The following is a 16004-nucleotide window of genomic DNA, read 5'->3' as shown; positions in this document are numbered from 1 at the left end:
CTAATAAATTGACCAACTGCCCACACTGACCACCTACTTAAGTTGACCTAAAGTTCACAGACTAGACATGCACAGCGTGTGTGTATCAGTACAGCAGGCCTGGGTCCTACATTGACCACCCCTGTATGTTGACCAGTTTGTTACCCTGGGTGGTCAAACTTTCAGAGTTCCTACTGTATATATATTTTTTATTTAGTGGATTGTGCCAGTTTTCCTTCCAAAAAGACTTGCTAATTATGCTCTATCTTAGTTCATGCTTCTATAACAAAATACCTTAACTTTAGGTAAATGATAATGAACAGCAATTTGTTTCCCATTATTCTGGGGTCTGGAATGGTACCAGCACTAGGGCTGGGTAGGCTGCCCTGGTCTTGTTGGCTGAAGGCAAGAGGCTTCTGGAGCCCTTCCATGAAGGTATTAATCCTATTTACAAATGTGGAGTCCCTAGGACCTAGTCACCTCACCTCCCAAGCCCCTGCCTCTTAAGGAATCCTGGGGATGTGCACACCCCTTTCCCTACCTCAGACCACAAGTACAGACAGATTTCCAGTCTTGAAGGTGAAATATGGTATCTCTTGATTTTGATTTCCAATTTTTAAAGTGAGATTGATTGTCTTTTATGTGTTTGTTGACCTTTTGTATGTATTTTTTGGTGAACTTTTGATGTCATTTGCCTGTTTTTATTTCTGTTGATTCATATGTTGAGTCTATTTAGTTGAAGTGGTTTAGCCTAAATTTGTGATGTGTGTTACTTTTACCACTTGCCACTCTTTTTTTCCTAAATAGTACTTTTTATCTTGTGTAGTCTAATATGTTTTTCTTTTCTTTGTAATTTCTGGGTTTTGTGTATCACTCTAAAAGACCTTCCCTACTCTGAGATTATAAATATCTATACTTTAGAGCTGTTATGATCCTTTAATTTTATTTATTTATTTATTTTTCTTGTAGAGATGTTGTCTTACTTTATCACCCCTCGGTAGAATGCTGTGCTTCACACAGCTTACAGCAACCTCCAACTCCTGGGCTTAGGCGATTCTCTTGCCTCAGCCTCCTCAGTAGCTGGGACTACAGGCGCCTGCCACAAAACCCAGCTATTTTTTGTTGTTGTTGTTGCAGTTTGGCTGGGGCCCGGTTTGAACTCGCCACCCTCAGTATATGGGGCCGGCACCCTGCCCACTGAGCCACAGCCACCGCCCATGATCCTTTTATATTTTAATCATTCTGGAGTGTATTTTTGTAAAGAATAAGGTAAAATTCTTCCTTAATTCACCTCTGCAAATACCCAGCTATCCCAGCATCTAGATAATTTCTAATACTGGAAATTCATTTCTGTGTATTTTTTGTTCACTATTCCTATTATAAGGGGCTGGGAGAAGTGTCTGTGAGTGTCAGTGGCTGATGGTGATGTGCGGCCTTCCCCAGCCTTACTCATTTTCTGTCTCCTGTCAGTTGCTGAGAGGAGGGTGCTGAAATCTCTGACCAGGATTGTCGATTTGTTGATTTCCTCTCACCTTTCTATTGGGTTTTGCTCTGCATAGTTTGAAGCTCTGTAATCAGGTACAAAAATATTTAGAGTTGTCATGTCCTTTCAGGAGCTGATTCCTGTGCGAATGTTGGGAATGTTCGCCCTGGGGGTTCTCTCACTCTGAATGTCCATGTAGCTCCGACTTCCTTCTATGGGTGTTGGCATGGTCCACCTTTTCTGTCTTTTTCTTGCAAGCAGGATGGTTGAGCCTCCCTTCCCCTTTTGTCTACTCTTCCCTCCTGTACCTTTGTTTTTCATTCCACATGGTCCTGGGCCATTGCCCAGGGAGGTGTTGTTTGGGGGCCTTCTGTAGCCTGTAAATGTGGGGAGGGTGCCTCGGCCAGGGGCTCTTACCACCCCTGAGGCCTCCTGGGGCAGGCCGAACTCCAGTGGGCATCCTGGGGTTTTTAGGTGTTTTCTGCCCTCAGGATGTGGCAGGGGGCCTCACACTTACTCTTGAGGGTTGAACCTGAGCCACCATGTCTGGGTGCCCACGCAAATAAGGCAAGCGTGTGTGTGAGGAGCACATGGGGCCCTGCTCACCTCTCACGGCACCTCCCTGGTGTGTTCACTGTTTTCTCAGGATGGACACCTGGCCTAGAGTTTCTGGTCAGCATGCGGTGGGCCTTCCTGCCTCCATGGGTGTGGGTGGGCAGGTGCCGTGATAGCCCTGTCCAAAGGGGCCCACACCTGCTTTTCTGCTCACCTGGCCCTCAGGGAGGTGTAGGGCAAAGGTGCAGCCTATGCCGTACTGAGGGGGAGCAGTTCCAGAAACTGCTGTTTCATTCCATTACTGTCCACTTTCATTTTTATCTGTTGGCATATTTTGGTTTTTTCTTTTTTTAAAACAAAAGACTATATTTTGCCCTTGTTTGTTGCTCATACTTTCAGCAGATGTGGGTTGGGGCATCGGCCGAGGCACTTACTCTGTATCTCAACCAGAACTGGGCATGGCTCAGATGGCAGGTGGTGACTTGATGAGTGTGTTGTGTCTCCTCTAGAAACTCCACTTGGAAATGTTGGCAGACCAGCCCCGGACAACAAAATACCATAGTGTTATCCTGCAGAACAAAGAGTCCCTGAGGGACAAAGTCATCCTGGATGTTGGCTGTGGGACCGGCATCATCAGTCTCTTCTGCGCACATCACGCGCGGCCCCGGGCAGTAAGTGCACAAGTGTGAGAGGTGGGCAAGGCCCCAAGGGTCTCGTCCTCATATGTGAGGCTGCATGTTGCTAAAATGAACATCCTCGTCCTCATATGTGAGGCCCTATGTTGCTAAAATGGGCAGCATGTTCAGACTATATGCCAGACCTGCTTGTAGCTGTAACGTCAGTTTAGCGAGTCAGCACAGAATGAAACAGGGCAGGGTTGAAGCCCAGTGAGTTGCATGGGGCAGGAGGAATTTGTGAGATGTTTGTTTTTCAATAAAACATAGACACAGGTGCATCCTTGTGTCTGCTTGGCATGTGTGAGGGTGGCCACGTGGGAATGGGACACACTCTGGGCTCCTGCACCCTGCACCTCTGCCCTCCACACCTCTGCAACTCTGTGCTGTGGTGTGGCCCTTTGAGGGCCTGACACAACATGTGAGGTCACAGCACAGTGACTCCTGAGTCTAGACCCTGCTAGACACCTACTCTAAGAACCTGCACTGAAGTCATCTCCTAGGCCACAAGATGTCCTAATAGACCAACTGGTCTTAGTGGGTGCCAAGTGCTTGCCCTGCCCTGCAGGAGGCTCTTTCCAGCACATGTTGCACATTGTGAAGGGTGGAAGAAGCAGCAGCAGCAGAGAGGCTCCTTGCCCGGTGCCCTCAGGGTTACAGAGCTCTGTGGCTAGGCAGCAGGTGTGGCCTGTCCTGTGCCAGCCACCGCGGTCCAGAATACTGCCTCCTGTGATCAGTGACTGTCTTCTTGGTGCTGGCTGTGACTCGAACGCAGGTTTGGGCATGCCCTGATGGCACTTCTGCTGCTACAGGTGTACGCAGTGGAGGCCAGTGAGATGGCCCAGCATACAGGGCAGCTGGTCTTGCAGAATGGCTTTGCTGATACCATCACCGTGTTCCAGCAGAAGGTGGAGGACGTGGTGCTGCCTGAGAAGGTGGACGTGCTGGTGTCCGAGTGGATGGGCACCTGCCTGCTGGTAAGGAGGAACCATGCAGGGGCTACAGTGCTTCTAAGCACAGACACAGTTGAGCTGGTCTCAGGAACCTTCAAAAATCATGATTAATTTTGATTTTTTTTCCTTAGATAAAGTAATTAATTTCTCATATGGACATTGGCCCAGTGTCTTGAATTTTTAACAGATTAAAACATGCCTTCATGAGAAATTTAAATCCAAGTTCATGTAACTTTCTCATGAACAATTTACCAGATTCTCCTTGGGAACCTGTAAAAATACCATCTTTAACCCAGGAGGCTGTGTCTTTTATGTAGCAGGGCCTGGCCCCATGATGCTGTGAGAACTGCAGTCGAGTAGCTGAGACCTGGTGTGTGTATGGCCTTTCCTACCATTTGACCCCATCTCACATATTGGTGGCAGGGACAAACATGCCCCGCATGAATCTTAGTCACCAATGAGATTGATGCCATTTGCCCAGCCCTCTCCTCCTGGGCATCTGGGGATTATTCTGCTTAGTTCAAGGAAAATAAAAAATGTAGGCCAAAATTATCACCAGATTATGTTTGACCAATTCTTTAAACAAAAGAAACAGAGCTTAATTGCTGAGGTTAACAAAGGTTTGATTTGATAATTATCCTAATATAGCCTAGTACTGTTTTGTGGACTGTATTATTAAAAATTCTGAGCTCAGGCTCAGCACCTGTAGCTCAGCGGCTGGGGCGCCAGCCACATACACCAGAGCTGGTGGGTTGGAACCCAGCCTGGGCCTTCCAAGTAACAATGACAACTACAACAAAAAAATAGCTGGGTGTTGTGGTGGGCTCCTGTAGTCCCACCTACTGGGGAGGCTGAGGCAAGAGAATTTCTTAAGCCCAAGAGTTTGAGGTTGCTGTGAACTGTGACACCACCACACTCTACTGAGGGTGACAATGAGACTCTGTCTCTAAAAAAAAAAAAAAAATTCTGAGCTCAACAAAAACTTTTATAAGTCACCTCATCAAAACAGGCATTTGGCCAATAAGAACTTAACTTCATACCAATAAAACTAGACTTTAGATTTATATAGGGCTATTTGTACTTGTTTACTCTTAAAGATGACACAATACCTCCTCAGTGAGACCTGGCAGCTTCCAGTTTCTGTGCTATGTGACACTTTCAAGGTGACACCTCTCAGAGGCTGCAGTTAAGGATCCACCTGGCTTTTCAGCAGTACAACCCTGATCAAGCTCTTCTGGTCCATTTATGTGACATTTGTGTTTTTTTTGCCTTGAAAAAAATTTTTTGATTGTATCCTCAAAGCATGCATAGGTCATTTGACTTTTCAAAATTGCTAGTGGTGGTGCTCACAAGAAAAGAAAACACCACCTCTTCTTTTCTGGATGCCTTGGTTTCAAAGCTTGTGTCATACACAGCATAGCACCTGTCTTTTTCAGGGATCAGTCCACAAAATGCTTGAAAGAACTAGTTATGGTTATACCAGCTTCTCCAACCAAGATCCCTTACCTTCTTCTGCAGTGATGTACTTTTTGTCTAAACGGAGACAGAAAATGATAGCCTCTGTCCTTTCTGAGCATTTCTGAACTTTCATGTTGTGTAAAATGACATGTTCTATCAGCACCTTGCACTCCTGAGGCCATGTTGGCCTGCGAGCAGGGAAGTGCCAGCAGCCCTGAGACTACACAGCAGAATTGAGAGACTGAAGCGCTCAAAACTCTTTTTTTTTTTTTGTAGAGACGGAGTCTCACTTTATGGCCCTCGGTAGAGTGCCGTGGCGTCACACAGCTCACAGCAACCTCCAACTCCTGGGCTTAGGCGATTCTCCTGCCTCAGCCTCCCGAGTAGCTGGGACTACAGGCGCCTGTCACAACGCCCGGCTATTTTTTTTTGTTGTTGCAGTTTGGCCGGGGCTGGGTTTGAACCCGCCACCCTCGGCATATGGGGCGGGCGCCCTACTCACTGAGCCACAGGCGCCGCCCAAAACTCTTTTTTAATATATTTTTTTATACTGAGTCTCACTGTCATTCTGGGTAGAGTGCCATGGCATCTTAGCTCACAGCAAGTTCAAATTCTTGGGCTTAAGCATTTCTCTTGCCTCAGTTTCCCAGGTAGCTGGGACTATAGACGCACACCACAACACCCGGCTAATTTTTCTATTTTTAGTAGAGATAGGATCTCACTCTTGCTCAGGCTGGTGTCCAAGTCCTGAGCTCAGGTGATCCTTCTGCCTCAGCCTTCCAGAGTGCTAGGATTACAGGTATGAACCAGGGCACCAGGCAGGCCAAAAACTCTTAAACAGGATTATCCTAAGGAAGTAATAGATTTGTACAGAAATTTATGTTAAAAATATTTTTTAGAAAGATTTTTAACAATCTTGAGACAAAGTTGGTGACGTTGCTGATTTTACAAAAAGCACAAAGAGTGTATACAGTATGATTCTAATTTTATTGTCTAAAATTATACACAGCAACAACCCAGTTTCACCCCTAGTCAGCCTTGAGTGCAGCTGTAGATCCTGGCAAGGAGAAGCTCCCTGAGGGCTCTGAGAAATAGACAGTGGCAGGTACAGTGAGGAAGAAGAACAGAAGAAGATCAGCCCTTCATATCTGTGGGTTCCACATCTGCAGATTTGACCAATTGTGGATTAAAAATATGCGGAAGAGGCGGCGCCTGTGGCTCAGTGAGTAGGGCGCCGGCCCCATATGCCGAAGGTGGAGGGTTCGAGCCCAGCCCTGGCCAAACTGCAACAACAACAACAACAACAACCACAACAAAAAAAATAGCCGGGCGTTGTGGCGGGCGCCTGTAGTCCCAGCTGCTCGGGAGGCTGAGGCAAGAGAATCACGTAAGCCCAAGAGTTAGAGGTTGCTGTGAGCCGTGTGACGCCACGGCACTCTACCCGAGGGTGGTACAGTGAGACTCTACCTCTACAAAAAAAAAAAAAATATGCAGAAGAAAACAATATGACCAAAATTAATGTAAATAAAAAAACTATATAGTATAATAACTATTTATATAGCATTTACATTGTATTAGCAATTATAAGTAATTTAGAGATGATTTAAAGAATGAGAAGGTTGTGCACAGGTTATATACAAAAAACACCATTTTAGGGGTGGGTGTGGTGGCTCACGCCTGTAATCCTAGCACTCAGAGAGGCCGAGGCAGGTGGATTGCTTGAGTTCATGAGTTGGAGACCAGCCTGAGCAAAAGCGACACCCTGTCTCTACTAAAAATGGAAAAACCGAGACAAGAGAATCACTTTAGCCCGAGTTAGAGGTTGCTGTGAGTTATGCCACAGCATTCTGCCCAAGGCGACAGCTTGAGATGTTGTCTCAAAAAAACAAACAACCCCCCTCCCCAGCATTTTATACAGCAGATTTGAACACCCAAGAATATGGTTTCTGAGGGTCCTAGAACCATCCCCCATGGACATTGAAGGACAACTGTACCCTGAGCCAAGCTTGAGTTTATCATTTCCCCCATTTGGTTGTTAACTCTGTGTACATAAGGTCAAAAACTTAGGTGAAAGGAATTGGTCCAATTATCACAGTTTACCTAAGATGAAATATTTAGCCTGGATGGTCCAATAACTAATAAAGATACTGAATTCATATTTAAACTAATTAAAAGCCTTCTGAAATTCAGCCTCTAGACCTGAATGATTTCACTGGTGAATTCTACCAACATTTAAAGAAGAATATTAATAACTCCAATTCTAAGCAGGTACTTTCAGAAAATAGAAGTGGAGGGAGTACTGCTCAGCTTGTTATACAAGGGCAGCATTGCTCCAATATCAAAACCAAAGTAGTGTATGATATGAAAACTACAGACATATAACTGTCATGAGCATAAATGTAAAAACCCTCAAGAAAATATTAGCAAATTTAGGGGTAGCAGCAGGAGGCCATGTCCCCTCAGCTCCCAGGAGCTTGCAGTCTTGCCTGCCCAGCACCGAGCCTCCTAGCACCACGCAACCTGCCCTGCATTCCCTTACAAGAGCCTCCTGAGCTCCCCCACCAACTGCCTATATTTCCCCAGGAAGGGTTTTTTCCTCTCTCCCTCCCTGCCACTGTGCCCATGGGACAGATGGGTGGCTGAGATTCCCAAGAGACAACTTCACCGAGATGTCCAGCAATGATGATGGTCTGATGCTGAGACCCCCAGCACATTCAGTGGCACATCAGACACACCCCATGAGACCCAGTTGCTCCGGAGCCTAAAGAACAAGAAGAACAAAAACCTTTACCGTAACCCACCCAAACTCCAGCAAAACCATTGCAAGGCTGTCCGCTGGTGCTAAAGGAACTCAGACTCTGCTGAGCTGCAGTGCTGGGCCTGACAGAGGTACTGTCATGAGTGGAGATCGGCTGTGCTTGGCCCCCAGGTTCTATGTTTTAAGGTGGTGTGTTTTTTCTGGATGTTGCATTTTTATCAGATTACCCATTTAAGCACCAAAGCTTACTTTCTGCACCAGAATATATCACTACAACATGAGCAGTCAGGGAGTCCTCTGTCTGAACAGCTTTAAAGACAACTGGTGCTGCTTTGACTGTTTCAAAGCTTATCCCTTCTGACAATTCCTCAGGTCAGGAGCATAGCACCCCATGTGCAAGCAGCAGAGCAGAACATGCAGAACAGCTGGGCAGTGGACCTGGCAGCGTGCAGCACAGTTCACGTGATGTGTGTGCAGTGTGAGGCGCAGAGGCATCTTCTCATGGTGCTGCCACTCATGCTGGCCTTTACCATCCGGCTTCTGTGCATGAGGTCTGACAATGTGCCTCATTGCTGAATATCACCATGGTCACCTTTGAAGTACTCCCCTTGGGAAGCTATGCACCAATGTCAGCACCAAGTCTACCCTTCACAGCTCTTTTTCTGGAGTGGCCATTAAAGATGTCATATTACCCTTGATGTCCTGAACGTCATAAAAATGTCTTCCTTTTGGTAGTGCCTGTAGCTCAAGTGGCTAAGGCGCCAGCCACATACACCAGAGCTAGCAGGTTCGAATCCAGCCTGGGCCTGCCAAACAACAATGACAACTATAACCAAAAAATAGCTGGGTGTTGTGGCGGGTGCCTGTAGTCCTGGCTGCTCAGGAGGCTGAGGCAAGAGAATCACTTAAATCCAGAAGTTTGAGGTTGCTGTCAGCCGTGATGCCACGGCACTCTATCCAGGGCAGTAGCTTGAGTCTCTGTCTCAAAAAATTAAAAAAAATGTCTTTCTTTCAATATTTCCTTTAAAAGTTCTTGGGGGCCAGACCAGGTGAGTAGGGAGGGTGTTCCAGTACAGTTATTTTTTTATTGGCTAAAGATTCCCTCATAGTGCTGTGTGCGCTGGTGCATTGTCGTGATACAAGAGCCATGAGTTGTTGGCCAAAGTTTTCAGTTAAGATTTTCCTGTTTCTCTGTCAATGTTTACTTGGTATGCTATTCTTCTTAGCCAGCCAATGATTTTGATACACAATTTGATGAACTTTTGTAATGTTTTCATTTGTACTGTTTGTTACTGGCCACCCTGATCTCTTTTCATCAGTGACACTTTCTCTCCCTTCAGAAAAAAAACATTTCATCCATTTGTATACTGCCATTTTTCTTCATGGAATTATCTTCATAAACTTGGAATAACATGTCTCTGATTTTACTTCCACTTTTGCCAAGTTTAACAAGAAATTTAAGAATGTTTGTTGCTCTAATCCAAGCTCCGACATTCTTGCAATGGCACACAAAAACATACAACTGCGAGACACTGCCACATGTTGACACAAACACAGCTGTGAGACACTGATACACCTAGGTTATGCAACCTTGCTGAGCTTTTTGTACAGCACTGCCAACATAAGCACATAGTGATGTCAGACCTCTGTACGTTATACTGATTCTACCCTCTGCTTTTATCCTGTGAAGTATGAGAGACTTCCTGGAAATGTAAATGCTACTGAGTACAGAACTTTGCAGCTGTAGATTAGTTATGTTTAAAATACCTTGCAAGTCTTGCTTTTGTGATGAACTAAGGATATTGGTCCTAAAGTTTGCCAAATATTAGTGCATTTTAGCCTAATTCATTATCTTTATTTTTCATATATTATTATTATTATTTTTGAGACAGTCTTACTATGTTGCCCTTGGTGTGTGTGGTGTGGTATCACAGCTCACAGCAACCTCAAACTCTTGGGCTTAAACAATTCTCCTGCCTCAGCCTCCCAAGCAGCTGGGACTACAGGCACCCGCCACAATGCCTGGCTATTTTTTGTTGTTGTTGTTGTTGTTGTTGTTGTTGTTGTTTTTGTCGTTGTTGTTTAGCAGGCCCAGGCTGGGTTTGAACCTGCCAACTTTGGTGTATGTGGCTGGTGCCGTAACCACTGTGCTACAGGCGCTGAGTCAGTAATTCATTATCTGTATGAAGTTATAAAAGTTGCTGTAGATGACTAGGAATTATGTCATTTGTATTAAACCCAGATCTGTTTCTGAATGTGGTAAATGCTGTTGTGAAAAGTGTTTTACCTTTGTCAGTTGGTAATGACAGGATTTCCTTTTGCCTCTTGTAGCTCAGAGCACACCTCACGTATCATCTGAAAACACAATAAACATGCTCCTGAGAGAAAAAAAAGTTAGCAAATTTAATCCAGCAATATATAAAAGGAGTAATAGCATGCAACAACAAAAATCAAGGCTGGTTCAATATTTCAAAATCAATCAATGTAATCTACCTTATCTACCATTTTTCTTCTTCATTTGAAGAAGAAAAATAATGACTAAATTAATACAAAATTCAACATCAGTTTATAATACAGTTCTCAACAAACTAGGAATGGAAGGAAACATAAACGGATACAGGACATCTACAGAAACCTACAGCTGATATCAGGGAGTGGGGACAAGTTAGGACACCCACTTTCACTTTCCCAGAGTGCCTAAACGGTACAAAAAAGAGAAGAAGAAAAAGTAGATTGAAACAAAGAAAGGAAACCATCCTTGTTGCCAGATAACCTGATCAACTATGTAGAAAATCCAAAGGAATCTACATGAAAATTTCCTAAAACTAATAAGTGAATTTAACAAGATCACAGAGTATAAGGTCATCATACAAAAGTCACATTTTTATATCCTAGCACTGTACAATTGGAAACTGAAATTAAATAATACCATTTACAGTAGCTCTAAAAAATAAGAAATGCTTAGAAGTAAAGAAAAAGATAAATTGGATTTCATCAAAAGTAAAAATGGCTACTCTGCAAAGGACAGTTTTAAGAGAATGAAAAGACAAGCTAATTGTAGAAAGTCTTGCAAATAACATATCCAATATGCATCCTGAGCGTACAAAGAACTCTGAAAACTCAGCAAGGAGTCAACAAGCCAATTGAAAAATGAGCAAAACCTTGTTTAGACTGTTCACCAGAGTGGACGTGTGGACAGCAAGGTCAGCAAGAAATGTTCAGCATTACTAACCACCAGGGAAATGCATATGAAAGTCACCTTGAGCTATCACTGACACCTATTAAAATATGGCTAAAATTAAAAAAGAAATTCTGACAGTACCACATGCTGGGGAGGATGGCTGATGGGCACGTGGAATACAGTCCAAGGTTTCTCACAGAGTTGCTTGCTCACTCCCACATGACCACCGGTCCCACTATCAGGTGTTCACCTTGCAAAAAGGCAGGCTATCTTCACACAAAAGCCTGCATGTAAATGATTATATTGCCTCTATTTATAATTGCCGAAAAACTGGAAACAACCTAAGCATCCTTCATCAGGATAATCCTCCCTGGTGTGTCCACACAGGGAAGCACTACTGAGCTGTGAGGAGGATGGAGCCATTGGAACAGGCAGCTCCATGGGTGACCCCAGAGACATCGCCTGGAACGGTTTTTAGGTTATGACTATATGATCCCATTTACAAGACATTCTCAAAAAGACAGAAGCGTAGGGATGGAGACCAGGTGCCTGATTTCCAGAGGCTAGTGGATGAGAAGGGTGAGGGCCATGTCTCAGTGGTGGCACTATGTCCTGGCCATGGTTACAGATCTGTGCACAGTGCTGAAGTTCATGGATGGTACACCGAAAAGGCTGATTTTACTGTATGATGTCTTAAAAAGATAAAACGTTATGTGTATGTATTTTTGTATGTGTGTATGTTTGTGTGCAAGTGCAGAAAAATGCTTGAAGATAAACCAAAGAGTGATAAAAATGGGTCCTTCTGGGCGGTGCCTATGGCTCAGTCGGTAGGGCGCTGGCCCCATATACCGAGGGTGGTGGGTTCAAACCCGGCCCCGGCCAAACTGCAACCAAAAAATAGCCGGGCGTTGTGGCGGGTGCCTGTAGTCCCAGCTACTCGGGAGGCTGAGGCAAGAGAATTGCCTTAAGCCCAGGAGTTGGAGGTTGCTGTGAGCTGTGTGAGGCCACAGCACTCTACCGAGGGCCATAAAGTGAGACTCTGTCTCTACAAAAAAAAAAAAAAAAAAAAAGGGTCCTTCTGAGTGTTTGGTTTACTTGTGATTTTTATTTTTATGTTTTTCTGAGTAGTATAAATTTTTCATACTTAAGATCTACTACTCAGATCATAAGCCCTGCTTGAGATTATTCACGAGAAGCCGTTGTTTCTTAACAGCTGCAGGATGAAGTGCAGGTGCCCTGATGGCCTGGGCCTCACCTTCCTTGTGCCCTCCTAATCCTCAGGCAGGATCCTGGCTCTAAGCACTCAGCTAGAGGGGCATGAGCCGGTGGTGCAGATGGTCAAGGCATACCTGTGTGGTTTGCAGGTTTTTAAGTAGTGATTTTAGTCAGCTTAAGGGGTTGTAAGCGTTCTGACAATTCCCCAAACTGAGCCAGTTTTATTTACGTTAGGGGCCTGCAACCCATGGTGGGGGGCAGCCTGGCAGTTGCTGACTCCTGAATAGCTGAGGTAGGACAAGAGTAAAGTCTTCTCTGTAGCCCTGGTCTAGCCCTTGATGGGAAATGCTGCAGATGCATCCATGACCCCCCATGATGACTGGGGTGAATGAGTGAATAAATCTGTAGTAGGCTGACCTGCCCGGGAACATTCTTGGAGCTGGCCCTGTGATACTCTTGTCCAGAATGTTCCAAATGCAGGGCCTCAATGGTGCATCCCCTCTGTATCTCTCCTCATGCAGTTCGAGTTCATGATTGAGTCCATCTTGTATGCCCGGGATGCCTGGCTGAAGGAGGACGGGGTCATCTGGCCGACCACAGCTGCACTGCACCTTGTGCCCTGCAGCGCTGACAAGGATTACCACAGCAAGGTGCTCTTTTGGGACAATGCCTACGAGTTCAACCTCAGCGCGCTGAAGTAGGTATACATAGCAGGGCCATAGTGTCTCAGGGTGGGTGCTGGACAGGTGGTGCTTGCTGGGTGCTGGGAGACTATATACACATGCTGCCTTTGCCTTCCATGAGCCTCAGTTGGAGGGGGGTACTCTCTGTGGAGACACAGTCACCCTTGTTTTGGGAAAACTGTCCTTGCGCCCCCCCCCCCACCCCCGCTTGTGACCTCGGGCCCTGCTGAGGTTCCCACCATTTCTTGGGCTGCCCCTGCCTGGTGTGTCTGCATTAAGCCAATGCCTGCTGCTAGAGGAGGTGTGCGGGGTTGGGGTAGCCCGTGGAGAAAGCTCCACCCGGAAGTTATAGGTGCTTATGCCACAGAGTAACAGCCTCCTTGTAAACCTGGGTGAAGCTCATCTGAACTCAGTACCTGCCTGAGAACTTTGCATGTTGCTTTTGGTGCCTTGATACTAACAGATGTGATGAGAATTAAAATGGGACTCATGGGACAGCAACCCCTGTATCCAAGAATGGAAGTGCCACATGGTATGAGGGCAGGAAGGGCAGAGTGTCCTATTATTCTGGGACACTTGATTAGTTACTTTAGAAAAGGTTATTTTCTCCTCTTACCTCATATGTTAAAATTTAATTCTGTGTGGATTCTAGAGTGTTGAGTTACAGCATCAGCATCTCCTGTTGATTGCAGGTGTCTGTGGGGTGTGCCAGACCTACTCAAGTGGAGAGGTCAGCACTGGGCTTGAGCTTATGGTATTTGACAATATCAATTGAACGAATGAATCAAAAAAAATTTTTTTTTTGACAAAGTCTATGTGCCAGAAATCTGCAAAAACACAATTCTAGAAGGAAGTAACTAATTAAGGAAAGTCATTTGCAGACAGATCTTAGAATCAGTTAGAAAAGGATTAATATCCAAATGAAAATTTATAACCAAATCACTTGAGCAAGCAAATCATAAAAAAGAAATAAAATTACTAATAAGTACTTGAAAAGTTGTTAATAGTTAAAATGCAAATTAAAACAAATGCTATTTTGCCCAACAGATGAGGAAAGATTAAGTTAAAATCTGTGCTTCTTGGCACCAGTGGAGGTGCCTTTGGCTTATGCTGTGACTGCCTGAGCTGTGGAGCGTGGGCTGGAGCATCAGAGGCCTGCGTGCCTCCCAGTCACTGCAGGGCCTTCCACTGAGACTGCCCCTCTAGGATTGCGTGTCAACAGTGTGTTCATGCATGTGAGAAACACTGGACACAAGTGGCTGCGCATAAGAACATGGTTAAATTGCTGTGTGTCCATCTGACAGAGGACTGTACAGCTATTAAAGAAACCGTGTTTTGTTTTGTTTTTTTAAACCATGGGTTTTTAGGAATATGTAATGATACTAGAAGGTGTTTAAGAGATAGTAAAACTGTCAGGACAAACAATTTTTACAGAATGTTTCCTATTTTGCATAAATCAGTAAATATATGAGAATATGTCTTTGGGAGAGAATACATCAAATTCTTTTTTTAAATTGTTTTGTATTAAATCATAACTTTGTACATCGATACATTTATGGGGTTCAGGGTACTGCTTCAATGTGAAATGCTTACACTGAACTAAGTAACACATCCATCACAATTATACTCGTTTCTTAATAGCTTTGAAATGTACCATTGCATCATGCACATTAGGTGAGGCCCCACAAATGCCCTCCCTCCTCCCATATCCCCCTTCCCCTCCCCTCTCCTCTTCCCTTCTACTTTCTGGACTATAGTTATGTTTTGTCATTCATATGAGTGTGTAAGTGGTTATATAATGATTTCTTAGTAGTATTGAGTACATTGGATACTTTTTTTTTCCATTCTTGAGATACTTTACTAAGAAGTATGTGTTCCAGCTCCATCCAGGTAAACACAGAAGATGTGAAGTCTCCAACCTTTTTTTATGGCTGCATAGTATTCCATGGTGTACATATACCACTATTTGTTAATCCATTCCTGGGTCAATGGGCACTTGGGCCGTTTCCATGTCTTGGCTATTACGAATTGGGCTGCAGTAAACATTCTGGTGCAAATGTCTTTGTTGTAAAATAATTTTTGATCATCTGGGTATATGCCTAGTAGAGGAATTGCAGGATCGAACGGTAGGTCTACTTTTAGTTCCTTGAGTATTCTCCAAACTTCTTTCCAAAAAGGTCATAATGGCTTGCATTCCCACCAGCAGTGTAGAAGCATTTCCCTTCTCTCTGCATCCACGCCAGTATCTGTAGTTTTGGGATTTTGTGATGTGGGCTAATCTTACTGGAGTTAGATGATATCTCAAAGTGGTTTTGATTTGCATTTCTCTGATGATTAAGGATGAAGAGCATTTTTTCATGTATTTGTAGGCCATGTGCCTATCTTCATCAGAGAAGTTTCTGTTCAAGTCTCTTGCCCACATAAAAATAGGGTTATTTATTCTTTTATTATTATTGATTAGTTTGAGTTCTCTGTAGATTCTAGTTATCAGACCTTTGTCAGAAGCATAACCTGCAAAAATCTTCTCCCATTCTGAAGGTTGTCTGTTAGCTTTACTTACTGTTCTCTTGGCTATGCAAAAGCTTTTTAGTTTGATCAGATCCCAGTAAGGTATTTTTGGTGTTGCTTCAATTGCCCTGGGGGTCCTCCTCATAAAATATTCTCCCAGGCCAATTTCTTCAAGTGTTTTCCCTGCACGCTCTTCTAGTATTTTTATAGTTTCATGTCTTAAGTTTAAATATTTTATCCAGTGTGAATCAATTTTTGTTAATGGTGAAAGGTGCAGGTCCAATTTCAGTCTTCTACAGGTTGCCATCCAGGTCACCCAGCACCATTTGTTAAATAGGGAGTCTTTCCCCCACTGAATATTTTTGATAGACTTGTCAAAGATCAAATGATGATAAGTAGCTGGGTTCATCTCCTGGTTCTCTATTCTGTTCCATAAATCAACCACTCTCTTTTTGTGCCAGTACCATGCTGTATTGATCACTATAGATTTTTAGTATAGCCTGAAGTCTGATAACATGATACCTCCTGATTTGTTCTTATTTCTGAGTAATGTATTT

At 44.2% G+C, this 16004-nt stretch overlaps 1 protein-coding gene across 5 annotated transcripts in view; it reads left to right on the top strand.

Annotated features, from left to right (window-relative positions):
- The window catches only part of PRMT2 (protein arginine methyltransferase 2), a 51061-nt gene that overhangs the window by 14238 nt on the left and 20819 nt on the right, over nt 1-16004 (top strand). For all 5 annotated transcript variants that reach the window (XM_053564809.1, XM_053564807.1, XM_053564805.1 and 2 more), the window contains 3 exons: nt 2527-2688; nt 3504-3668; nt 12778-12953. In XM_053564809.1, the coding sequence (XP_053420784.1) occupies nt 2527-2688; nt 3504-3668; nt 12778-12953 (503 nt within the window). The remainder of the gene's footprint in view (nt 1-2526; nt 2689-3503; nt 3669-12777; nt 12954-16004) is intronic.

This window comes from Nycticebus coucang, chromosome 16 (assembly GCF_027406575.1).
Source record: "Nycticebus coucang isolate mNycCou1 chromosome 16, mNycCou1.pri, whole genome shotgun sequence".
In the NCBI taxonomy this organism is placed as follows: Eukaryota; Metazoa; Chordata; class Mammalia; order Primates; family Lorisidae; genus Nycticebus; species Nycticebus coucang.
This window is presented reverse-complemented; position numbering and strand designations above follow the sequence as displayed.